General features: G+C 40.7%; 1 protein-coding gene across 10 annotated transcripts in view; it reads right to left on the bottom strand.

The window, feature by feature from the left end:
* CACNB2 (calcium voltage-gated channel auxiliary subunit beta 2) overlaps window positions 1–27,531 on the bottom strand; it is a 402,144-nt gene that overhangs the window by 123,823 nt on the left and 250,790 nt on the right. For 8 of the 10 annotated variants that reach the window (XM_054503028.2, XM_054503021.2, XM_054503024.2 and 5 more), the window contains one exon: window positions 15,036–15,155. In XM_054503028.2, the coding sequence (XP_054359003.1) occupies window positions 15,036–15,155 (120 nt within the window). Of the gene's footprint in view, window positions 1–15,035; window positions 15,156–15,975; window positions 16,382–27,531 lie in introns of those variants that run through there. The other 2 variants (XM_054503025.2, XM_054503027.2) reach the window with 1 other exon arrangement.

Here is a 27,531-nt window from a genome sequence, read left to right as displayed (position 1 = left end):
AATGCATTCTCAGCTGGTGTCTTTTTTTTTTTAATGCACTTTCTGCTTTCATAAGCCTGTGTCTTTCTAAAAGCAGCCCCTTGATGAGGTGAAAGAACATTAAAAAAAAAAAAAAAAAAAGCCTTTGAGACAGAAGCCTGGGTCCTTGCCCTATTTCTGCCACTTATAAGCTCAGTGATCTTGGGCAAGATCCTTCAATATCCACCATCAGTTTGCTCATCCATAAAACGGGGTAACTATATCTGCTTCCCCTTCCCCACTTAGTACTTCTTAAGGACCAAGCAAATCAATACAACGGGAAGTTAAACACTGAGCCGCTGTGAAACATACGCTATAGTTCCTGCTTGCTGACAGTCCACCTTGACAGGCTCATTGAAAAAAAATTCAAGATTTAAAAAAAATCTGGGAGGCTGTGGCCGGTGGATCACCTGAGATCAGGGGTTCAAGACCACCCTGGCCAATATGGCAAAACCCTGTCTCTACTAAAAAAAATTAGCTGGCCATGATGGCACACACCTGTAGTCCCAGCTACTCAGGAGGCTGAGGCAGGAGAATTGTTTGAACCCCGGAGGCGGAGGTTGCAGTGAGCTGAGATCGTGCCACTGCACTTCAGCCTGGGTGACAGAGTGAGCCTTGGTCTCAAAAACCAAACAAGCAAACAAAACTTTATGGCATTATTCACAGTAGCCAAGAAGTGGAAGCAGCCTAAATATCCACTGAGAGATAAATGGATAAAGAAATGTGGTCTATACATGTAATGGAATATTACTCGGCCTTAAAAAAGAAGGAAATTCTGTCACATGGGAAAACATAGATGAATCTTGAGGATATCATGCTGCGATAAGCCAGTCACAAAGGGGCAAATATTGAACACACGGAGATACAGAGTGAAAAAATACAAGACTGAAAAGGGTGAGTGGGGGGTGCAGAGAGGAGGAAGAGAAGTGGGTTAAAGGGTACAAGCATACAGTAAGAAGGAAGGAATCAATTCAGTGTTTGACAGCAGAGTAGGATGACTATACTCAACAAAACTGCTGTACTTGGGTGACAGACACCCTGAGTCCCCTGACTTGATCACTATGCATTATATACCTGTAAAAAAAAGTCTCAGCTACCCTATAAATTTGAGCAAATTAAAAAAATATTGTAGCATGGTAGTTGTCAGGGGCTTCTTGGGGGCAGGGGGATGAGGAATTGCTCAGATGATATAGAGTTTCAGATTTGCAAGATGAAAAGGTTCTAGGGATCTGTGGCACAACAGTGTGAAATACTTAACACAATTGTACACTTACGGATGGTTATGAGGATGAAAAAATGCTTGGGCCGTTAAGTAAACTGCGAATGGAGATTTAAAACAAAATTAAACTAAAATGACAGCCTTTGTTGGACCCTGCAGTTATCACATTGCTGGTTAACGTAGGCTCTGCCTCCAGAGGGTCAGTCACTAACAGTGGGGGCTTATATAATTTAAAGTGCCCTTCTCTGGCCATCAGCACTTCCTTCTCCAGCAGTGTTGGGGTCCACCCATTTGCCATTTGGCTCATAAGGTTTTTTTCTTTTTTTTCTTTTTTTTTTTTTTTTAAGAGACAAGGTCTTTCTGTGTCACCAAGGCTGGAGTATATTGGTGCAGTTATAACTTATTGTGACTTCTAACTCCTAGGCTCAAGCAATCTCCTGCCTCAGCCTTCCGAGTAGCTGGAACTACAGGCATGTACCACCATACCTAACTATTTTTTCTTATTTTTTATAGAGATGAGGTCTCACTGTGTTGCCCAAGCTGATCTCAAACTCCTGGCCTAAAGCTGTTCTCCCACCTCAGCCTCTCAAAGTGCTGAGATTACAGGCATGAGCCACCATGCCAAGCCTACAGTGCTTTAAGTCTGATAGGTACCACATTGCACAGTGACACACATTTTTAGCATGACCATTAGACCATGAGCTTCATGAGGAAGAAACCACATCTAACACATCTTCGATTTCCCTTCCTTAAACTCCTAACTCGATAGCATAATACCACTCATCAAACATTTGCTAATTAAATAAATTCTACTTTTTTCCACAGTTTTCAACATCTTTTATTTGGCCATTGATGGGGCAAAAACTCGTAAGAACAGAGAGGGTTGACTGTTTCAAGCTCTGCATAAAAGTCTTCATGTCATTCCCTGTTCATATCTGGTGGAGAAAAAGGGAGGGAAGAATTGCGTATTTATAGCTGTGTTTACAATGATACAACAAAGACATTCAGTTGTAGTGCTCTAAGATAAAAAAAAAAAACAAAACCTTGAACTGCAAAGTTTATAATAATCCTTCCTTAATCCATTTATAGTTTTAAAATAGCCAGAAGTCTATGAGAGCAGCCTGGCCAACCTGGTAAAACCCCATTTCTGCTAAAAATACAAAAATTAGCAGGCGTGGTGGTGCACGCCTATAATCCTAGCAACCTCTAGCAACCTGGGAGGCTGAGGCAGGAGAACTGCTTGAACTCGGGAGTCAGAGGTTGCAATGGGCCGAGATTGTGCCACTGCGCTCCAGCCTGGGTGACAGAGATTCTGTCTCCAAAAAAAAAAAAGAAAAAAAAAGGTAGTAGTAACAAGGATTCGGGAACCATCAGGTTCCTTTTAAAACATGTGACTGTCACCCATAAGAAAGTTAAAACTAGCTTAACAGGTCGATTGCCAAGATAAATATAACCATAAATAAACAGAAAGCAATGTGTAATTTCATTCCCAAATACTCGGTGTTACTCAGAAAAGAGCCTGTGAGAGAAGCAAGAGAGAGTTCAATTGCTCTTGATAACTCAGGCAGAGATCTGCACCCATGTGGCTAAGAAGCAGAAAGCACATCTCAAAGTTAGAGTACAGGAAACAAGTCCCGTGCCTTTGTCACTGGGATGGATGGGGATGCAACCTGACCTGCCATGGCAACTGCCGTGAGATCAAGCAAGTGTGTCAATGCCAGTCATATCCCAGGCAGGTCTGCAGTCCCTGGACATCTCAAATCTACCTTACAGCAGTCACCAACAAGTGACAAACAACTAAGCTGATAGTGACCATGTAAAATAGTGTAAGACCGCACGTAACTACAGAGGAGGCAAAGACACTCGTTTGATCACTTTCCATTCAGATTCCTCACAACACCCTGAACTGCTCCACGGCAGGTGCTGTGTGTCCCACTTACCTGTGCCCATCAGAAAGGCTAGAGTAGGGAAAGACAGGTCCAGGAAGCTTGTGCTTTGTAAGTAACAGCTTATTCAATTATCACTGGAATCCTGTCAAACAGAGCTTAGTGTCCTTTTACAATTGGCAAAACTTAGCTTCACCTGTAATTTATCAAAAAGTCAGACAGCTAGTCCATGGCAGAGATGGAATCCAAATCCAGGTTTCTGAATAGTTGCATAGAAACTGCATGGCCCCTGCCCCTGCAATATATCCCTTCTGATAATTCCCAGGAAAAGATTTGTTGACCCTTCGACAAAGGTTTCAGGTTTGGAAGGAAGGAGGTAATGAGAATGGAAATGGCAAATGCAGAGAAGAAAGGGTTTAAAGGAAAAGACGGAGCTCAATTTTAAGTGGGTGGCAGAACCGACAGAGATCCAAAAAGAGGTGAGATCCAAGCACTAGGGAGAGAGGCGAAGACCAAAGGCACTAACTATAAGTGATGGCTGAAGCCTGGAGAAGTATGAGAGAATAGAAGGGAAGATGGCAGTGGTTTAAAGCTCGCTCTGGAGGTGAAACTCTTCATTCAAAGGAAAATGCACATAAAGGTCCCAATACATAAAATATGTGTGTCTGGGCACAGTGGCTCACGCCCGTAATCCCAGCACTTTGGGAGGCTGAGGCAGGTGGATCACCTGAGGTCAGGAGTCTGAGATCAGCCTGGCCAACAGGGTGAAACCCCATCTCTGCTAAAAATACAAAAAAATTACCTGGGTGCGATGGCGTGTGCCTGTAATCCCAGCTACTTGGAAGGCTGAGGCAGGAGAATGACTTGAACCCAGGAGGCAGAAGTTGCAGTCAGCTGAGATCATGCCACTGCAATCTAGCCTGGGTAATAAGAGCAAAACTCCATCTCAAAAAAAATAAAATAGAAATACAATACAATAAAATAAAACATGTGAAGGTAGCATTGCTCTGGCTGAACCCTGGGTACAATGTGCAGACCACAGCTTGCTGGGCATCCTAAGCCTCTGCAGTGACTCCAGAAGAATCCATGGATCTCTTGGGGCTCTACAGAGCTCAGTCTGGAAACCAATGACATGCCTAAAGCAACAAACATCAGGAGGCCAAGGCCTGAGCATTTAGTTGAATGGACTTCCACATTTCAGGTGAGGGAACTAAAAGTCCAAACAGAAGAGACTGAACAGGAACCACCGGACTGGTTGCAGAAGTAGACTTCGTGTGTACCAGCACCTGGAAGACAAAAGTGACTTACCAGAGAAGAAAAACAAATTGAAGTTTGCAGAGATGGCAAGGGGAGGTTTAATAAAAGGTCAGTGGCTTTGTGATTAGGAAGTCACTAGAGACTCTCAGTAAAGAGATGGAGACAGAAATCAGTTTCACGGTGTTAAAGAGTAAGTAGGGAAGAAATTGGAGCAGGAGAATTAAGCCTGGGGTTGACAGTAGAAAGAGGGGAAAAGAATAAGACAGAAGGGATGACAGCATTGTTTATTTCACAAGGCATGCAGACATTTCTTCTTCCAAAGGGGTAAGGAAGAAAAAAGATGAACGTGGCAGGTTGTTTGCAGAAAGTGGGTGCAACATATCCCACCTGAATCTACATCCTTGGTAATTCTCATTTGACTCCAGGCTTAGCCCGGTGACTTGCTTTGGCCAATGGGACATTAGCAAACATGACACAAGTAGAGATGTGATTATCACCCCCTTGGAGCTTGCTCTCTCATGAAGCAGCCCTGGGACCAGCATGCAAACCTTAGCCAGCCTGTTGGAGGATAAACAACCATATGGAAGAGAACCAGATACACATGCTGACAGCTATCAGCCTCCAGACACTTGTGACAAGCCATCCCAGGTCACCTGGTCACCAACTAACCGGACAGCTGGCCAAGGATGTGTGGCAGAGAAGTGTAACCTAAATAAAATGGTGACTTAACGCCACTAGGCTGAGATCTGTTTGTTTTGGAGCAAGAACTTGGAGAGTAAGGATTTTGCTGATAGCGTAGTCATCAGTGCTGTATATATTGTATGGTCATGACTGCTCAAATATATTTCAACATGCTTAAAGAGGCTGGGCACAGTGGCTGACGCCTGTAATTCCAGCACTTTGGGAGGCCGAGGTGGGCAGATCACTTGAGGTCAGGAGTTCGAGAACAGCCTGGCCAACATGGTAAAACCCCATCTCTACTTAAAATACAAAAATTAGCCCACATGGTGGCAGGCGCCTGCAATCCCAGCTACTCCAGAGGCTGAGGCAGGAGAATTGCTTGAACCCAGGAGGCAGAGGTTGCAGTTAGCCAAGATGGTGCCACTGCACTCCAGCCTGGGCAAAAGAGCGAGGTTCCATCTCAAAAAAAAAAAAAAAAAATGCTCAAAGACACAAGTTTTGCCTTTTCCTTTTATATCTTTCAAATTGTCTATAATGAGCAGCGATAGGGCATTAAGTGCTATTACTGTTGTCATTATTAATATTACCATCAATTAACATTAGAGATGAGTGGAAGAATGACAGTACCAATATGTGTGGTTGTTACTTACCCAGTCATAAGTATATGTCAACAGGGAAGAGAAGCCTAACACAGGTCCAGCGGGCTTCTGCACTCTTTTTATTTATCACAGGTAGAAAAACGCAATCTAAGCTGATACGTATTTGAACAACAAACAAACTCATGCTGCTAGAAATTAGACATATTCAGCCAGTTTTCTAACTCTACTTGAAAGTTATGTGCTTATAAGCAAAGAGTTGACAATTTTTTAATGCAAGAAGCATGAAAATGTACATTGTGAAAATAATTTCAGCCTAAAATATTTTCGTAAGAATGTGTGACATATTTTGTGCTTATGTTTTTCATAAGATATCGCTGCTGGATTTTTATCTTTCTTTTTTATTTTTTTCAGATGGAGTCTTGTTCTGTCGCCCAGGCTGGAGTGCAGTGGCATGATCTCAGCTCACTGCAACCTCTGCCGCCTGGGTTCCAGTGATTCTCCTGCCTGGATCTCCATAGTAGTTGGGATTATAGGTGCCCACAACCACGCCTGGCTAATTTTTGTATTTTTAGTAGAGATGGGGTTTCACCATGCTGGCCAGGCTGGTCTCGAACTCCTGACCTTGTGATCTGCCTGCCTTGGCCTCCCAAAGTGCTGGCATTACAGGCATGAGCCACCGCGCCCGACCAACACATTTTTTTTTTCCCCATAAGTAGCCCTCTAGTTTCACACCTGCCACCTATTCTCTGGATTCTCCAGTAGTCTATCTTGTAGGTTTAAGAACATATGCATTATAGACATATGTATATATTTCTCTCCTACCTCCCACATAATGTTCGCAATAAGACATATTTTTAAAACATGTTTAATATTTTTTTGAAATAAAAAAAACTATCTTCAGGCTGATGGGACATAAAGATGTTCATGTTTCTTCTTTTTCTTCAAAGGCTAGTTAGGGGAATTCTCTCAATCCGTAAGGCATTTACGAACTAAGGCAAGATGAGAAATATTTTTTCTTTTTTGTAGTATGTTTATTGAAAACTACTGGGAATAAAACATGGTCAACTGAACTAATGCTTCCTCCTGAAAATACGTTTTCAGAAAAAGTATAAACCCACAGATACAAAGAACAGGAAACCAGATGAGAGTATGTGGAAACATAGAATATAGAACGCAATGAACAAGCAGTAATTAACTAGCAGAGTAGAAAGTGTTAGAATGAGAGTACCTGCAAGAGGCAGGCAGGACGGCTAAGGAGTAGAAAGCCGATTGCAGCTGCAGGGCCCTGGCAAGGAGGAGGAACTGGAGGTAACAGGCACTTCTGAAGGAAGAAGTATGGCTGGGGCTGAAAATAGCACTGACTGGACATTGGCCTTATCAGAATCCACTTTCTCTCTCCCCTCACTTCCGGAAGACCAAAGGTTTATTCTCTGGAGAGGATGACAAGGAGATTTCAGACAATCAGAGGGATAGCTGAGAGTAAAGGCGAGTGACATATTGAACATAGGAGGATTAAATAATTTTAAGATCTCCATCCTAAGTGATGAAACTCTAGCCACCTTTTCCTGGACAACTGCCAGAAGCCTGTGACCGGTCCAGTAGAGCTAGACAGGAGGCTGGGGGAGTCCTCTCCGACGCATCGGCCAGATTAAAAGATAATGGTGCCCCCTCCCACCAGTTCTTCAGTCCCTCCCCAATTACCCTATACAAGACGACCTGTCAAGAAGCTTTGCCACTACATTTAGAGCTTCCAATCAGCTTTACAATGTCTTCCTCTTAAGTATGGATAGATGATGAAAAATTAAACATTTGAACCTTGTCCAGAGTCAGACAGAGTCTCAGCCCAGCGGACGGCCTTTCCCGAAACTTCAAGCCTTCAGGCTTTCTTTTAGTCAAGGTAAGTGATAAGCTGAACTTGCTGGAAGTAGAGAAGTTTGACAGGTCAAAACTGAATGAATAAACTCCAGGACACAGTGGCTCACACCTGTAATCCCAGCACTTTGGGAGGTCGAGGCAGGAGGATTACTTGAGCCCAGGAGTTCGAGACCAGTCTGGGAACATAAGGAGACTTTGTCTCTACTTTTTTTTTTTTATTCCTGGAGACAGAGTTTCCCTCTTGTTGCCCAGGCTGGAGTGCAATGGCACGACCTCTGCTCACCGCAACCTCCGCCTCCGGGTTCAAGTGATTCTCCTGCTTCAGCCTCTGGGATAGCTGGGATTACAGATGCACAACACCACACCCAGCTATTTTTTTTGTATTTTTAGTAGAAATGGGTTTCACCACGTTGGCCAGGCTGGCCTCAAACTCCTGACCTCAGGTGAGCCACCTGCCTTGGCCTCCCAAAGTGCTGGGATTACAAAAAATTTTTTAAAAATGTTAGCGAGGCATGGTGGCACATGCCTGTGGTTCCAGCTATTCTGGAGGCTGAGGTGGGAGGATTGCTTGAGCCCAGGAGCCTGAGGATGCAGTAAGCAGTAATTATGCCACTGCAACTCCAGCCTGGGCAACAGAGTGAGACCTTGTCTAAAAAAATAATAATAAACAAACCTGAAGAAAACTAGTAGTGAAGAAAAAATACTCCTCCCTTGAAGAAAAAATTTGTGTCCATAATCTCATCCCTAAAGAACCTTGTAGACTCTGCAGTTTTGGCCTTCTCTATCTGATGACATGTGATCCAGCAAGAGAAAGAATATTTTCAAACATCATGAAACTGGGATTTCCTCCCAAGAGCAAATTTCAGCACTGCCTGAGCATCTTGGTTTAAGGCTTGTGTTTTGTAAACCTATGTGTTTGTAAGAGATTTTCAACATCTTCTCATGTCTTCTCACCTATACTCCCTAGCTAAGAAGTTGAGGGTATGGCCAGGCACAGTGGCTCATGCTTGTAATCCCAGCACTTTAGGAGGCGAAGATGGGCAGATCACTTGAGGTCAGGAGTTCAACAGCCTGGCCAACTTGGTTAAACCCTGACTCTATTAAAAATACAGAAATCAGCTGGGCGCAGTGGTGCACACCTGTAGTCCCAGCTACTCCAGAGGCTGAGGCAGGAGAATTGCTTGACCCTGGCAGGCAGAGGCTGCAGTGGACTGAGATTGCACCACTGCACTCCAGCCTGGGTGACGAACAAGACTCCATCCCCAAAACAAAAAAAAAGTCGGGATAGTGAATGTTTTCTTAAGTTCATTTGAAAACTTCTTGTTGGTGTATAAATTCCAAAAGGCAGTCAATAATTTCACCTCTGATGATCTTTGTGTAGGTAGTCCTTGTACTTCCTACAGGATAACTCAGTTTTAACCCTCTACAATAGATGCTTCCACTTCATAATCTTCATGAAGTTGCATGCTTTTGCTGCTTCTTACAGTTTATTTTCACTTCAAATATAGCAATGAAATAATAAATACGGTCATTAAACATCAAACATTTGAAGAAAGTCTCCACTATGTAAAAGTAACATCAAATATTTAAAAAGCTTAAAAAACAGTGACAGCATAGGAAACTTCAAAAAAATTAGAGGAGACATATCTTAAGAGACATAAGAGAAAATATTACGGCTATGGAATAAAAATAAGAAGCTATAAATGAAGAAAAGAAGAAAGCTCTTGGAAATTAGACATTTTGACAAATATATTTTTAGCAGATGGGTTAGAAGTTGAGAAAAATTCAGGTACAACAAAAAGATGGAGAAAAAGTGAGAAAAATGATTACAGAGAGGCTCAAATCAAATATCTCACAAACCAGAGAGCCAATAAAAAGAGGAAAATATAGGGGAAGAAATTATTCCAAAAAAAAGGACAGTTTCCGGAACTAAATTGATAGGCCTTCACAGTGAACATAACAGAAGCCAAGTACAATAAACAAAAAGATGCACACCAAGGCATGTCATGTCAAAATGTCAAAATACCAAAGGAAGATCAGTTCTTAAAATACCAGAGATTTTTAAAAAATCAAAAATCACACTTAAAGACAGAACGGGCCGGGCATGGTGGGTCACATCTGTAACCCTAGCACTCTGGGAGACCAAGGCGGATGGATCACTTGAGGACAGGAGTTTGAGACCAGCCTGGGAAACATGGAGAAACTCTGTCTCTACTAAAAATACAAACATTATCTGGGTGTGGTGGTGCATGCCTGTAATGCCAGCTACTCAGGAGGCTGAGATGCAAGAATCGCTTGAACCCGGGAGGTGGAGTTGCACTGAGCTGAGGTGGCATCACCGCACTCCAGCCTGGGCAACAGAGGGAGACCCTCTCTCCAAAAAAAAAAAAAAAAAAAAAAAAAAAAAAAAAAAGACAGAACAACAGGCCTGGACTTTAGAAGACCATGAAGTAAACCTTCACAAATCTGAAGAAAAACATTTTTCATTCTTGAATATTATAACCAGCGAATTTGTTAATTAAATGTGAAGGTAGAATGAAGACATTTTCTCAAGAAACTAACCTTTCTCTGGAAGGGTCTATGTTTTCTTGCTGCAGAGCCTTTACTTACACTGACTGTTATATACATTGTATTCCAGGGCCTGGGAGGCATTTCTCTCTTCTTTACTTCCCCCTTTGTACTTCAAGAGCTAAACTTCATCTGCCCATCCTGTAAGGCAGCAGTCCTCCACCTTTTTGGCACCAGGGCAAACAATTTTTCCATGGACTGGGGTTTGGGAATGGTTTCAGGATGATTCAAGCACATTACATTGATTGTGCACTTTATTTCTGTTATTATTACATTGTAGTATATAATGAAACAATTATACAACTTACCATCATGTAGAATCAGTGGGAGCTCTGAGCTTGTTTTCCTGCAACTAGATGGTCCCATTTGGGAGTGATGGAAAACAGTGACAGATCATCAGGCATTAGACTCTTATAAGGAGTGCGCAACCTCGATCCCTCACATGCATAGTTCACGAAAGGGTTTGCACTGCTATGAGAATCTAATGCTGCCATTGAACTGACAGGAGGCAGAGCTCAGGTGGTTATGTGAGCAGTGGGGAGTGGCTGTAAATATAGATGAAGCTTCCTATCTGGCCGCTGCTGTTCACCTCTTGCTGTGTAGCCTGGTTCCTAACAGGAACATAACAGGTTCCTAACAGAACATGAACCCCTGCTGTGAGGTCTACTTTTAAGCCACTACCTCCTCCAAGAAGGATTTTCTGTTCCTGCCAGTAGGATGCAGTCTAAATCTGGGTGCTCACAGACCTCTCTATCCCTTCCTTCCCCACAACATACTGTATTCCACGTTTTATGACCACGACTTTCTCTCAAAACAAACAATGGAAGCCTCTCGCAGGCAAAAGACCTGCCCATTTCTTCTTTGTGGCTCCGGCCTTGCAGTCCCTCCTACTCACCAACTGGGTCTAACATTTTCTTTAATATATCAGATATTCAATGATAAAAGAACAATGGACTCAAGATTGAAGGTTATTCTATTCGGCTAAGAAGATCACATTGAGTCCACTGGTTTTTTTTTTGTTTTTGTTTTTTTGTTTTTTTTGATACAGTCTTGCTCTGTTGCCCACGTGAGAGCAAGAGATCTCAGCTCACTGCAACCTTTCCCTCCCAGCGTCAAGTGATTCTCCTGCCTCAGCCTCCCAAGTAGCTGGGATTACATGCATACACCACCAAACCCAGCTAATTTTTATATTTTTAGTAGGGACAGGGTTTCACCATGTTGCCCAAGCTGGTCTCAAACTCCTGACCTCAAGTGATCCACCCGCCTCAGCCTCCCAAAGTGCTGAGATTACAGGCATGAGCCATCGTGCCGGGCCGAGTCTATCTTATCTCTGCTTCAACTCCTTCTGCATCCAGATTTCCCAACTCAGAGTCTCTGCATATAGGGCAGAAGGCATCGTTTTTGAGGATCAAAGGAGAAAAGAAGAAAATCATTATTTCAATTAAAAACAGATGATCATGTGACCCAGCAATTTTACTCCAAAGTACATACATATGTGAAATGAAAACATATGCCCACACACAAAAAAGTATACACAGGAATGTTTGTAACAGCATTATGCATGGTACCTAAACGGTGGAAACAATCCAGATGTCCAAAAGTAGCCAATCACAAAAGACCACCTATCCCTATCGTAAGATTTCATTTATATGCAATATACAGAACAGACAAATCTGTAGAAACAAAAGTTGAATAGTGGTTCTAGGCCTGGGGACAGGGGGATGGTTGGGGAGAATGGAGAGTGACTGATAACAGGTTTGGAATTTCTTTATGGGGCAATGAGAATGCTCTAAAACTGATTATAGTGATGGGTGTACACCTCTGAACATACTAAAAACCACTGAATTATACACTTTAAATGGGTGAATTATATCTCATTAAAGTTGTTTTCAAAGAGAAGATCAACATGGGAATAAATCAGATTCACATATTACTTGTCTTTAAGGTAATATCAGATAGCACAAACTGAAATGACCAGGATTTGCAAAGTATGCCATAACTGTACAACATCAAAACACACATTTGGAACCAGAAAACACCACGTTAAAAAACAATGTCATGTCAGTTGGTATTTATTGGCCTCAAAATTAACATCTAATCTGTTCACTGCGGAGTTTAGTGGTTAAGAAAAGCCTTAACAAAGTGGTAGTGGAGAGTAATAGGTTTATTGACAGCACAGAGTACTTCGTTATATAATCTTTTGTAGGTCACTTAAATTTTAAAAGACAGTATCTCTAGTCTCACTTCTTGCTAATCACGTTATTTCACAGAGGTATTATTAGGCAATTCGTGGATAATGTGTTTGTATTTATACAGGACCAGGATCTGAAAGCACTGCTAAGGTCATCTGCACAGACTTATTTATTACATGTGATCTGTAAGGTGAGTAAAAGCACTAACTTGTAAAGTCTTTCTGTTTGAGAGATGCTTCGATGGTTACAAAGTAAATGTAGAAAATGTCTGATTCTTCCAAAATGGCTGTGCAAAGTGTTTTTAACTATTTAAAGTTAAATAGCATGAATTGTTATGTTTTTAAACTTTAAGGCTTCATTTTGAAGTAGGTTTCATGAAGGCATGATGAAATTCTGGCAAAGAATGAGGTTATTTTTATAGAGGGAACTAGCCTTCTACAATCCCTATTTTGCATTATTTCTTCAAAGATATTGGGATTAATAAACCAGACTTACCAAACCATGATTTTAATATAAAGGAAAATTCAGTCCTCATCTTTGTATCTCTTTTTGAGACATATTTAAATTCTCACTTACCCTACTGTATCTCATTTGAATACATCGAAGTTTTAAAATATTGACCTAATTTTAAAGAAAAAATATAAATAAACTATTTTTTAAAAATTTTTGTGGGTACATAGATGTATATATTTATGAGGTACATGAGATGGTTTGATACAGGCATGCAATATGAAATAAGCATACCATGGAGAATGAGGCATCCATCCCCTCAAGCATTTATCCTGTGAGCTACAAACAGTCCAATTACGTACTTTAAGTTATTTAAAAATATACAATTAAGTTATTATTGACTTTAGTCACCCTATTGTGCTATCAAATAGGTTTTATTCATTCTTTCTATTTTTTTTTTTGGTACCCATTAACCATTCCCATCTCACCCATTAAATAAACTATCTTTCATTAAACATAGGAAATAGTTTTTCAATTATTTTGCCTTTGTTTTAAAGTCTCTTCATTTTCTTTTGCCTTCTACATCATTTCTAACTATCAACTTTTTAGGCTGTAGTACAAGTAACATGAACCTGGTTTGATTTAGGAGCAATGTTTCAATCCATACTTGGTTGAAATATATTTTAAAAGTTCTTTGCAGCAATGTCATTTAACTCATGACATAGCCACAGAGTCATGAACGAAAATGCCCCAATTACATAACAATTGAAAACCAAACCTACAGTCTATTGGGCTGTATCATGATGGGATATGAGCCCGAGAAACTGTTCAATTTTGGTATGTGAAACTTACATGAATAAATTAGCTGCAAATAGAACAATCTTATTTTCGGAATACAAATTGTAGTTTTTCTATACTCTTCTTTACACACAATGCAAAATATAGAATATAGAATTCAGACTCTCAGCTGCAACCTATATTAACTACAGTGCCGACTGTCATACATTATTTAATGTTTTTCATTATTTAATTTCAACTTCACAATGTTCTAAGTGGCTAACATTGGTAGAGCAGATTCATTGATGGCAACTGGGCCACATCCAGTTTTATCAGTTTCCACCATCACAAAACCCTCCCTGCATCTGCTATTTATGAACTGCCTTTCAGAGAAGACTGTCAGTCCTGGAGAAAATTTCCCTGCCAGGCGAGGTAAGAACATCATTCTGATATACAAAAGTACTGCTTTTTAGAAGTCAAGGTCTCCTGGCAGTTCCTCAGTAGACTATGATGGCAGCCGTACTAGAGGTCACGAATAATGTATTACATAAGAGCTGTCCATGCATTCAAACCAGAATCTCCTAACCACAATTCCCATAGCAACACACATAGATTTTACTCATCTCAGAGATGAAGCAGCCAGTAGAAATGCTATCCTGGTATTTCTAGCACGATCAACAAGGCACTTAGCCTTTTTCAAAACAAGTTTTTCAAAGGAAATTCAAGAACCACGTTAAAATAGGTTCATTGGGAAGTGACTGAGTATCCCACAAACCAAGCTACCTTCAACTCGAACAATCTATGCTTTAGAAATAGCCACTATTCCAAGGACAGCATGGGAAAAAGAATTCAAATCATTGCAATGACTGAAATGAGACACGGCCTGAGATAAATCCTGTAACTATCTATTTCATAGCTGCTTTGCAGTCTCCCCTCCATATATACACACTTTATTAAGATGGGATGGAGAAGAACATGTTCTAAGAGAAGAAACTTTTAAAAATCAATAAAATCCTCTGTTGCTTTTCGAAAAGCATAATGTAGTCCATTTTGAAAATAAAAGGATGCTAATATAAAACACCTATGAAGTAAAATTCAGGGGAAAAACTGTTCAAATCTAAGAAAATAAACAATAGCTTGAAGTCAGTCTGTTTTTTTTTTCTTAACAGAGATATAGTTTACTGGGGAAATGAAGTAAAACATGTTGATATTAGGTACAGTTTTTCCTCTTGGCAAATTCAAGGATCCTTTTGTATGTGTCCAAATAAGCCAACCACCCACAGAAAAGAGTTGCTTGGATTATAAAACAACATAGAAGACCAGTCTTATACACCACACTTCCTTTTTCTACCAAGGGAAGAAACTAGGCTCCATTTTTTGTACCTTTCTAAAACTAGACAATGAAATGCTTTAATAGATCAAACAAGCTTTAGGGGAAACTCCCACAGGTGGTCTATCAGGGGCACAGCACAACTTGCAAAGAAAGATCTTGGCAGGGAGGAAACGATTTTACCTTTGCTTTTTCCAACTGTGCCTGGGCCTGCCGCTCCGCTTCTCTGCGCACTGCCTCCCGGTCCTCCTCCAGAGATACATCGGAATCGGATGGACGGCTAGTGTAGGAGTCTGCCGAACCCTGGAGAGGAAAATGTACATTTTAAAGTAGATTCAGTCTATGAGGTTTGCATTGGAAAAGTCTCATCGACACAGCAGTTAGCTTCCCGGATTGTTCTATACGTTCCTGAAAAGAGGAAAAAATAATTCATTTTGCAGTAACCTATCTAGAAAACCATGCTCTGGTTTCCAGACATTCAATAGAATAGTTGTGTCTACTGAGTTGCCATTCCTTCCCAAGCTTTATATTTCAAAAAACTATCCTTCCTGGAAGCCAGAACAAGTTGGTTTTATAATTAAACAGCTTGATGGTGCAGTGCAGAACTGAAGGACAACGATGGGTTTCAAGGATAGCTTCAAGAACAATCTACATGCTAAAGCAGGTATTTAAAACTAGGAGGATATTAAGCCTAACAAAAACATGAAAGAAAGTCTGAGTTATAAACTTGAACTCTCCAAAATGTCACTACCGTGACATGATTCCCACTTTAATCTGAAGAATCCTTGTTTACCTTTTTATACACCTGCTATTTTCTCTGATAAAACTGTAAGACACTAGCAGCTAACTTCACTCCATCTTCCAGCAACACATTTTAAAATACCTTTACCTAGATTTAATAAAAAGCCGTCTACAAAAAACACCTGCCTGGGATAGCTCATCTGGCAATTAATCACAACCCAGGAAGAGGAGCTCAAAAAACGAGAGGAATCTCCCTAGCTTCCCTCTCCTGCAATCATGATCCGATTAACCAAATCAAACCACCCTCTCTACCTGCACTCACTGCAACAGAAAAGCAGAGACAAAATAACCTCTCCCCCCAAACGAAAGCCCTTGCGCTTACACAGATATCAGAATTCTTCAGCCTTCCTCCCTTGGCTCTTTTCAGAAGCCTGATCCAGGTGGCCTTCATGAGCCAGACAGCGCCTTTATCGTCCGCAGCTGCAGCCCCGGGCACAGGTTCTCAGTGCGCGCTGAGCCCCGGAGAACCCCAGCTCCTTTCCTATCCATGCTCTGGGCAAGCCCCTGTTCTCCGTCCCTTTCTGCCTCCGGGGCTTTCACTCCCTGCCCCAGAGGACGCCCATCCAGGGAGATTCTTATTTTCCCATTCCAGGAGGGGCTGAAAACACACACTCGAGTGCTTTATATTGCTTTAAAAATAAAGAAGACAAGTGCATTCAAAAGCCGAGCATCAACTCGTTCTAAACTTAATGCATCTCATAACCCTAAACATTCTCTTCCCTGCGCTCAAATTGTTAAAGGAAATTAGTTGTAAAAGAATCGCAGAGGAAAAAAAAAAAAAAAACTAGTGCAAAAACGTATGCAGTGACATTTGCAAGTGCAAAGTTCAAGCCTTATCTTTGGAGATCTCGAGCGGGAGGGGGGAGGCGGAGGGAGGAGGACGCACTCCCACACTGGGCATGCTCCATATGTCGCCTTTTTACGCAGATGCTCACATCACACTGTTAGTCTATGTCAAATTGCCATTTTACATCCGAAGTGTAAACAGCTGGAAAGGTCTCTTCGGTTCTATAGTAATCGGGCTCGTGGTATGTGTGTCTGTTTCTGTTTCAGATGAAACCTCCTCTCAAAAAACAAGGCATGAGATCGTTTCCTTTAATAATCCCTTTCCATTACCTGCTCCAGAAAGTGTGTCCTATGACACAAGGAGGTTCACAGGTAGTAAATATCATATGCAATATTGCATAGCAAAAATCAAATAATGCTCATCAGTCGTAATATAACACAGTTCTTTATTGCTTGTGACTTTCCAAACAAGATGCGAGAGAGAGACGCGGCCATTTAATTAGGACATGAAAGTAATCACAGCTCTATAAAGCGATGAGTTTAACGGAGCTCAAAATGACTTCGAACTGCTTCTCCAACTGAGAAACTACCATTTGAAATAAAGCCACTAGCATAAACAGCAGTGCGAATTGTTATAACCATACTTACAAAGAAATTTCAAAGCTTGGTTAATTTATTAGTTGGAGTTAAAATTCACAGAATAATTGAGTCCCAACTTTGCTTGTAGATGAGGTGAGGCTGAAGGAAAGACACTAAAGTTATTAATTTCCTGTACTAATGAAATTACATTTTAAAAGTTCACTTATGAAGAAATATACACTTGTTTTCTTGACATAAACAAAATGCTCTCATTGTAGTCTAAACTGCATTTGTTTTAGTGTGGTGGGAGAATATTTTGTACAAATAAAAATGAAAAAAAAAAGTGTTCTTAAGAATACTTACGAACCACAGCTGGCTGCAGTGGCTCACGACTGTAACCCTAGGACTTTGGGAGGCCAAAGTGGGAGGATTGCTTGAGCTCATGAGTTCGAGACCAGCCTGGGCAACATAGTGAGACCCTATCTCAAAAAGTCTTCCTCCCTCCTCCTCCCTTCTACCCTTCCTCCCTCCTCACCTGACACTCTGCACTAATATAATCTTCAAGACCCAAATACTAGAAAATACATAGAATAGGGGTTTCAGAATGAAAGTTAGTGATTAATTTTACCTCAATTGTGGTATCTTGATGTAAATTAATAGACCACCTATTGTTACGATGTGAATGCAAAATGCACGGGGAATAAAAGTGCATTGCAAACTCTTTGTTTAAGCAAATTTAAAAGGGAGAAATGAGTGTGTCAACACAGACACACCTGGTAGGGGATTCCTGATCTTCCTAGAGGGCTTCTTACAGTAGTAGTAGCACAGTAGAAAATTACCAGGAAGCATAATTATACCCCATAAGGGGCCCCTGTCCCCACTGTCACCAGTCTTGCCATGTTAGACCCAATCATCCCACTACAGGTTCAAGTCACACCTCAATGAAAAGACAAAGCTTCTATCAGTAAGAACGCAGCAATGACAGGAAGTACATAAAGAGAGGGCCGCACAACACCCACACATAATTTTGTGTGGTCTCACTCCCTTTTAAATAAAATAAGATATAAAAACTCCTTTGCTAATATTCAGATGGAGCTTTTACATTGCATAGTCACTTTGAGACCTGTTTCCAGGTTTAAATAGCAGTTAAAAACAAAAATCTCCTCAATGACTTTTGGCAATGGCTTGACTATTTTATAATATAGGATGTGACTACCAATTGATCTTTAGAGTAGTTCATAAATTCATAGAAATAGCTGGATTACCTTCATTCCTTGTATCTCTGATAGTATATACTTTCACACACAAATAATATTTTTTTTTCGTGAGACAAAGTCTCACTGTCACCCAGGCTTGATAGACTGCAGTGATGCAACCATGGCTCACTGAAGCCTTGACCTCCCGGGTAAAAGTGATCCTCCCGCCTCAGCCTCCCAAGCAGCTGGGAATACAAGCGTGTGCCCCCATTCCTAGCTAATTTTTAAATTATTTCTTGTAGAGATGAGTCTCACTATGTTGCCCAGGCTGGCTGGTCTCAAACTCCTGGGCTCAAGCAATCCTCCCACCTCAGCCTCCCAAAGTGTTGGGATTACAGGTGTGAGCCACCTCACCCGGCCTCAAAATATTTTTCATTATAGAAGTTATATGCACCCAGCATTGAAAGAGACACAAGTAACAATCCCCTGAAAGTCTCCCATCCAGACAGCCACAGTTAAATAGTAGCATGTTTCAGTCTCTGGAGCTGTTCCATGTTTGAAAGTCACCCTCCTGACATACGCCTTACAGTTAATCTCCTTTCTTCTGGGAGTGTGGATTTACGCAGTTAGAAGTGATATATCTAATTAAGCTTTTACCTTTGGAAACATATGGACTTTCTGGGTCATCGTGCCTCAAGTAGTCTTCAGTCAGGAACAGCTGGCGGTCGTTTCCATAACTCCGGAATAGGTTCATTACAAAATGTACCCTTGATCTCTAGGGCTCTTACAACGTGATTAGCTGGTCTTTTGCAGTATTTGTCCTTGTCAGTGCATCACATTTCAGCTACCCAGATTTCCTTTTCTACATCTTAATACCTGCATTTCTATTTGGACATTTCCGAAAATGTAACTTGTACTACTGTGTACTAATAGTTCCTCCCAGGATCATCACCTTTTATCCTCAGAGTTCTCACTATGTGGGTTCATTGCTCATAGGAAAATTGCATATCATTGGATTAATTTATGCTTTTATCTACTCTTCAATTTCTTTTTCCACTTTTTGTTTTTTGAGACGGAGTCCCGCTTTCGCTCTGTTGCCCAGGCTGGAATGCAATGGCGTGATCTCAGCTCACTGCAACCTCTACCTCCTGGTTCCAAGCAATTCTCCTGCCTCAGCCTCCTGAGTAGCTGGGATTACAGATGTGCACCACTACACCCAGCTAATTTTTGTATTTTCAGTAGAGACGGGGTTTCATTCTTTTTCCACTTTTATGTCTAATGTTCACACAAGAAAGCGTCACCCTTTCTTTGTTCTTTTTTTTTAGAGATAGTCTCACTCTGTTGCCCAGGATAGAGCACAATGGCTGAATCTCGGCTCACTGTAACCTCTGTCTCCTAGGTTCACGTGATTCTCCTGCCTCAGCCTCCAGAGTAGCTGAAATTACAGGCATGCGCCACCACGCCCGGCTAATTTTTCTATTTTCAGTAGAGACACGGTTTTGCCATGTTGGCCAGTCTGGTCTTGAACTCCCGACCTCAGGTGATCTGCCCACCTCGGCGTCCCAAAGTGCTGGGATTACTGGCTTTGGCCACTACGCCTGGCCACCCTTTTTCCTTAATACTTTAAGAAATTTATGTAGTTTGCTGTTTTGATGCTGTACTCTGCTGTTTCACAGTCATCTATATTTTCAGCATCAGTATTTTGGAGCATTCTTGTATTTTTCTCTTTTAAAGCCCAAAAGATAAGAGTTGTAAGCCTATTTCATAGCGGCATCTTGGATCCCAAATTGTGTCTTCTCTTTCTGTAGGAAATCTTTATATGAAGCCTTAAAGCCATGTTCTTGAGCAAAATCAACTTTTTGTGAATCCAAAAGCCAGTCTGATTCTAGACAAAGCTATAACTCATCAAAATCCTCAAGATTTTAGACCACCTCCTCATGCATAGGACGATGCTGACCCAATGGCAAATTTATTGCCTACTGGTCAGGCCCACATATTTTAAAATAAAGCAAAATGGGGCCAGGCACAGTGGCTCACAACTGTAATCCGAGCACTTTGGGAAGCCGAGGTGGGTGATCACCTGAGGTCAGGAGTTCGAGACCAGCCTGACCTACATGGTGAAACCCTGTCTCTACTAAAAATACAAAAATTAGCCAGGCGTGGTAGCACATGCATGTAATCCCAGCTACTCGGGAGGCTGAGGCAGGAGAATCGCTTGAACCCGGGAGGTGGAGGTTGCAGTGAGCCGAGATTGTGCCACTGCAATCCAGCCTGGCAACAGAGCGAGACTCCGTCTCAATCAATCATCAATCAAAATGGGATAGACTTCAGAGGGCCAGGACCAAGGGGAAAGCATTCTGTCTTGTATTGTCTGTGGGGGAAGGGAGATAATTCTTTCATTTTTCATGGTGTTGTCATCTCTTTTCACAGTTTAGAATTACCTTCTGTTCTCTGGTGCAATGTAGATGTAAGAAATCTGAATTGCTATTCTCTGCTTTACTGGTTTCTTCATAAATAAAATCATAAACTATGGGCTGCATGCTGGCTCATGCCTGTAATCCCAGCACTTTGGGAGGCAGAGGCAGGCAGATCACTTGAGGCCAGGAGTTCAAGACCAGCCAGGGCAACATGGTGAAACCCCATCTCTACTAAAAATACAAAAATTAGCTGAGTGTGGTGGCAGGCACCTGTGGTCCCAGCTACTCGGGAGGCTGAGGCAGGAGAATCGCTTGAACCTAGGAGGCAGAGGCTGCAGTGAGCAGAGAATACAACACTGTACTCCAGCTTGGGTGACAGAGGGAGACCCTGTCTCAAAATAATAACAATAAAATCATCAACTATGTACTGATGAGAGATCCTGACTCTAAACATTGAAAAATGACATAGTGTGACAAGATGAGATACGGTTGCATAAACATTGTATACCTTAGTTTGCAAACTGTCGTGTAATTATTATTCAAATTCATACGATGATAAAAATCTCAAATGTGATTGACCTATCATTTAGCTAAGTGTCAAAATGGTAACAGAGGTGATAGCAATACATCGCTGCAGGGTCATCGCTGTGTGATGCTTTTATGATCCTGTAAAAGCCAAAATGTCAGTTTCAATTTTCTCAAGACAATATGAAAATTTATAAACATATAGCTACAGGATGTACTAATGAAGAGATTAAATTTTATTTAACAACTCCCAAACCACATGCAATTATTGAGTACTTATTACTTTGAAACTCTGTGCTGTAACTGTAAGCTAAATACTGAAAACAGGACTGTAAAAAAGATTAAAGCTTTCTGTCATGAAACTTAATATCTCAGTGAAGGAAACTGATTTTTTTTAAAAGGCACCAGAAAAATAACGGCTATGAGAGACAAGAAAAAAAGCTGAGATAATAAAATGATGGTGGGAGGGATGGTATTTTAGTTAGAGTAATGAGATGACAGTCTGCGATGACACTAAGCTGAAATCTAAATGATGAAAGAAAAAACTCAGCCCTGCAACGCAATGAGAAGAGAGATGTCCGGGCAGAAAGAACAGCATATACAAAGGCCTTGTGTACAAGAAATGCTTGCATGTCTGAGGAATTGAAAAGAGGTCAGTGTATCTAACATGCTAACATTAATTTTTAGTGAGATTTATTTAAACTTGCTCAGTCTCTCTCTCTCCCTTCTCTTTTTCTCTCACTCTACATGTGATACATACTCAGGCACTCCTGGAATACACATGTGAGACTCCATAGACATGGGATTACCTCCCAGAAAAACTCCTTCAGCCTGTGTGAGTTCCTTAATTCGGAGTTACATTTAAGTTTTTGTTACTGGAAACATGATGTCTCCTGAGAATATAAACAGAGCTCTTGTATTTTCTTCCTTCTCATTCCAGCACAATTACTTAGAGGCTAAAAGAGTGTGTTTTGAAGAGTGTTCTATATTATACTCATAATGAGGATAATCAATTAAGATCAGGCTATGCACATATTAATACATCTTATTAATGATAATAATTGCAAATATTTCATAAATGCTTACACTGTGTCAGGCACTGTGCTGATTCACAAGTATTACTTAATGTAATTTCGATTATCTTCATTTTTACTAATGAGAAAACTGAGACATAGAGAAGCTACCTGAGCAAGGCTGCGAAGCAGGGGACTCATTGCGTAGCCAAATGCAAGTCATATAAATAAGTCCCCGGCTAATTCCCCCCTTTGTAAAATGAGTACAACAGATTGGATTCACAGAGTTAGGAGTAAACCTTTAGCAGTCAAATTTCAAGTGCCATGCATGCGTCTGCTCATCAAAAGTAAAGCTAGGACAAATTCCTACATGCATCTGATGTTTTTGTTCATCAAAAGCATATTTTTTTTCTGTTTGTTGGTCATAGGTATAGCCATTTCTAACAATCATAAAGGCATCGTGATAGTTTCGTAATGCTTAGCTATGTCTTTGCTAAGCTTTAGGCATGCTCGCTCGCTCTCTCTCCCACACATCTTTATAAATTTTCAAATTTGGGCCAGGTGCAGTGGCTCACGGTGTAATCCCAGCACTTTGGGAGGCCGAGGCAGGCGGATTACCAGGTCAGGAGTTCGAGATCAGCCTGGCCAAGAGACCAGCCTGGCCAATATGGTGAAACCCTGTCTCTACTAAAAATACAAAAATTAGCCAGGCATGGTGGCGGGCGCTTGTAATCTCAGCTACTCGGGAGGCTGAGGCAGAAGAATTGCCTGAACCTGGGAGGCAGAGGTTGCAGTAAGCCAAAGATCATGCCATTGCACTTCAGCCTGGTGACAGAGTGACACTCCTACTTGGAAAAAAAAAACAATTTTAAATTTTATCTTTCCAAAAAGGCACAATGAAAGTACACCGAGGGTTCATTTTACATTCATTAATAGAATGCTGTTTTGTGGAAAGACTTGGCTGCTCCTCTGAAATTTTCCTCACTTCAGAGTATCTTAGCATCACGAAGCATTCTTTTCATTACTTATCCACAAGGGAAAGTAGATTAGAATCGGAAAACAATAGAAGCCAAGACACCGGTATTTAAGTTTTTCTCTCTTCGCTGAAAATGAATAGAACTTTGGCAAGCTGGCCTTCAGAAGTCTGGTCGGCAGCTCATCCTGCCTGAAACTGGCTAGGATTCAAGTGTCTTCTTTTAGTTCAAAAGAAACAGTTGCTGGTTTTCAGTAATGAAGCTGAAGTTATTATAAAGTACAAATAGTAGGCAAAAAGTTCAGACATGTGACTTTCATATTTTTAAAAATGAACATATCAAAATGCTGTTACCACCAAATTATTCCTTAACGTGAGGGTATGATGGCTATTTACAGTTTATAGAAGAGCCTCTGCTCAATATTTGCAAAATTTGACATTGTCCAAAAGAACCATTTTGAAAAAGTTAAAATTAGAGGGGCAATTTTGATATTATTTTGAGTTTTGGATTTCAGTCATAGACTAAATAATTTAAAAAAATCAGAACATTATGTATGTGTATGTCTGTTTTGGGAAAATTTTCTAGGCCTTTAATATATATCTACTGATGATGACAGATGACATGATTTTTTTTTTTTTTTTTGACATGGAGTCTCACTCTGTCATCCAGGCTGGAGTACAATGGGGCAATCTTGGCTCACTGCAATCTCTGCTTCCCAGGTTCAAGCGATTCTCCTGCCTCAGCTTCCTGAGTAGTTGGGATTACAGGTGCCCACCACCATGTCCGGCTCATTTTTGTAATTTTAGTAGAGACGTGGTTTCACCATGTTGGTCAGTCTGGTCTTAAACTCCTGAACCCAGGGGATCTACCTGGCTCAGCCTCCCAAAGTGCTGGGATTACAGGTGTGAGCCACTGCGTCCAGCCAATGACAAGAATTTTTTCATGCTAATATAATTTTTATATACAAACTGTCTTATCAGTTATGAAATTGAAAACAAGTAGGCAGGGAGCAGAAAAATAGTGGCTTGGGAGAATTGAACCGTCTCAATACATAGCTGCAGAAAATTCAATGAAATGGGAGAAAAGGAGTGAATAAATTTTATGTAGGGAATTTTTGGTATAGAAATTCATGCTGGTTACAGGTACTCCAGAAACTGCATGGATGTCACTACACTTAGGGTTTTTCTATTGAATCATTCGAACCATTCGTGATTATTTCTCTCTTCCTAAGAAAACGTTTCCTTGACTCCACTTTCTCTGCCAGCTCTTGTCCATTTTTCCCCTCTCCTTTGCAGAAAAAAAATGCATAGAAAAAGTTGGCTCTGCTCCCTCTAACTCTTCTCTTCCTGTTCTCTCTTAAATATACTTCCTCCTATTCCTCCTATAACTCCACTAAAACTGTTCATCAAGGTCATCAATGATGTCTCTAAGGCTACATCGATGGCTGATTCTCAGTGCTCATCTTACTCCAGCAATCAGCAGCCTTTAACATCACTGATCATCCCCTGTCCTCTCTTTATTTTCTCAACTTGACTTCCCAGAAACCACTCCCTCTTGGTCTTTCTCTTTTCCCATTGGCTGCTCCTTCTAAGTCTCCTTTGTTAGTAACTTCCTCTTCCACTGATTTCTACATGCTCTCCCTGCCACCTAGCCCTCCCTTCTTTCTGCTCTAACCTTGTTGGGCCCCTTGATGTTCCTCAGAGGCACCAGACACTCTCCTCCCCTAGATTTCTACCCTTCTAACTCTATCACCTCCTCTAAGTCTTTGCTCAAAATCTTTCTCAATGAGGTCTTCGGCAACCATCCTATTTCAAATCGTAACCCCCACTGCCTTGCGGTGGTATGTCCAATCTCACTTACCCTGTTCTACTTTTTAAAAAATAGTGCTTTTACCTTCTTTTTTTTTTTTTTTTTTCTTTTTTTTGACAGGGTCTTACTCTGTCACTCAGGCTGGAGTGCAGTGGCACAATCTTGGCTCACTGCAACCTCTGCCTCCTGAGCTCAAGGGATCCACCCACTTCAGCCTCCTGAGTAGGTGGGACTATAGGTGAGCACCACCATGCCCAGCTAATTTTTCATATTTTCTGTAGAGATGGAGTTTCACCATGTTGCCCAGGCTGGTCTCAAACTCCTGGACTCAAGAGATCCATGTGCCTCGGCCTCCCAAAGTGCTGGGATTACAGGTATGAGCCACCACGCCCAGCCTATTAGTGTTTTTACCTTCTAACATATAATTTACTTACGATATTGTTTAGTATATGTCTCCCTTGATTAGGATATAACACCCACAAGGGTGGATTTTTTTAAATGTTTCACTTCCTCCTATATCCCAAGTGCCTGGAATAGTGCCAGGCATGGAATGCATGCTCAACAAACATTTGTTGAATGAATGAATAAGGACTGAAAGAGAGAAAACCTCTTCTCTCTTACATCCTATAAGTTAAAGCTCTCCCAATCTACAAGAGAGCTCTCCCAATCCATTTTAGCATTCCTAAACATTCTTAAATATTCCTAAATGTGCTCATGTCTCTTCCTTAATTAAAAAACACAAACAGAAATGTGACTTTCCATGATGAACAGATGATAAATATTTATAATGAATAAAGAATAAAACAAAGGCTTCTGCTTGAAGCTATCCCCAGTGTTTTATCACAAACCTCCACCAATGCCAACTTAATTAACTTCGTGCAAATGTCAACTATAGGCCAGTTGATTAAATAACCATGTTTCATAACAAGCAAGCCACTCCAAAAACAGTCATTGTACTTGAAATTTGTTTAGCATCCTTTTTCCAGTGAATCTAAGAGAGACTTTATATTTTGAAAATATGATTAGAACTTATTTTTTGTGAAGCTTCTTTTCCCATTAATTCTACTTCTCCATTCCAGGAACTTAAAGTTCCAATCCTAAAAGTACCAGTGACTCATTGCATAGCCAAAGGCAAGGCATGTAAATAATTCCCTGGCTAATTCTCTCATTTGTAAAATGAGTATACTAAATTGAAGCTACTAGAAACAATGCTCTTGCAAATTTTCTTACAGATGGTTGCGAATATATTGTAAATATAACATATTGTGTGAGTGATTGTTGATTTACTTCTTATGCACTATCTCTGGCATTCCTATAGAGATGGAGTTCAAATTTACAGCAGAAAATGTGACTATACATATAACTTATAATAATTCGGAATGTTTCAAGAATCAAGCCAGTACAGGGAGAAGATATTTCTTCAAGCAATGTTGGGTAATATAAAGGAATTAAACTGAATAACTGGACAAATAAATATAAAACTCCAGAATATCTTAATAGGCTTTCTACTACCAAAGAAAGACCATGTTGGCTGGGCCCTGTGGCTCACGCCTGTAATCCCAGCACTTTGGGAGGCCAAGGTGGGCAGATCACAAGGTCAGTTGTTCGAGACCAGCCTGGCCAATATGGTGAAACCCCCGTCTCTACTAAAAATACAAAAATTAGCCAGGCATGGTGGTGGGTGCCTGTAGTCCCAGGTACTCAGGAGGCTGAGGCAGAAGAATCACTTGAACTCGGGAGGTGGAGGTTGCAGTGAGCCAAGATTGTGCCACTGCACTCCAGCCTGGGCGAAGGAGTGAGACTCCGTCTCAAAAAAAGAAAGGCCATGTCAAAAGATGGTACATCCAAGTGCTAGACCTTTTCTTGAGCAGCGAAACAATCAGACAAATGAATCTGGGCTCTTTCCTTCCAAGGTGAGTTCTCCCAGGTGGCAATGAACAATTAATCTACAGGCATGAATGAATAGCTAACTTATGTGTTCCCAGGGAACTACACACCTGTGAAAAGGGATATGGCTTCAGTCCTTAAATATTTTACTGTTTAACGTTTTCTTTGCCTATATAAAAGGCACACTAATTGATAAGTAAAACAGTAAGAAATGAATTTATATAAATAAAGGATATTAATAGAAAATTCATGAAAAAATCAATTAGCCATAAACATCTGGAAAAGATGTTCAACCTCATTAAATTAAACACAATACCATTTTCCATCATTAAACCAATGCTCTTTGCAAAGTCCCAATCACAATGTCAGGGGGACACACTTAAATTGATACTTTCACACCTTGTTGATAGTTTTTGGCTTTCACGCAAGCCTTTGGAGGACAATTTACTTTCTGTGTGTATCCAGACATGCATTTAGATGTACCTAGGCTAATGATTTCACTTCTGGGAACTAGTTTAAGAAAATTTTAAAATTATGGTTCACATACTTAGTAGACTATTAGACAACCTTGAAAATAGTTACAAAGACTAAAGATGATTACAAGCAAATGTTTATGATGACTGTATTTAATAAAACCAGAAAATAACAACAAAAACAAAACTGAATCATTTCTATATATACATACATTCATG

This window comes from Pongo pygmaeus, chromosome 8, assembly GCF_028885625.2.
Source record: "Pongo pygmaeus isolate AG05252 chromosome 8, NHGRI_mPonPyg2-v2.0_pri, whole genome shotgun sequence".
In the NCBI taxonomy this organism is placed as follows: domain Eukaryota; kingdom Metazoa; phylum Chordata; class Mammalia; order Primates; family Hominidae; genus Pongo; species Pongo pygmaeus.
This window is presented reverse-complemented; position numbering and strand designations above follow the sequence as displayed.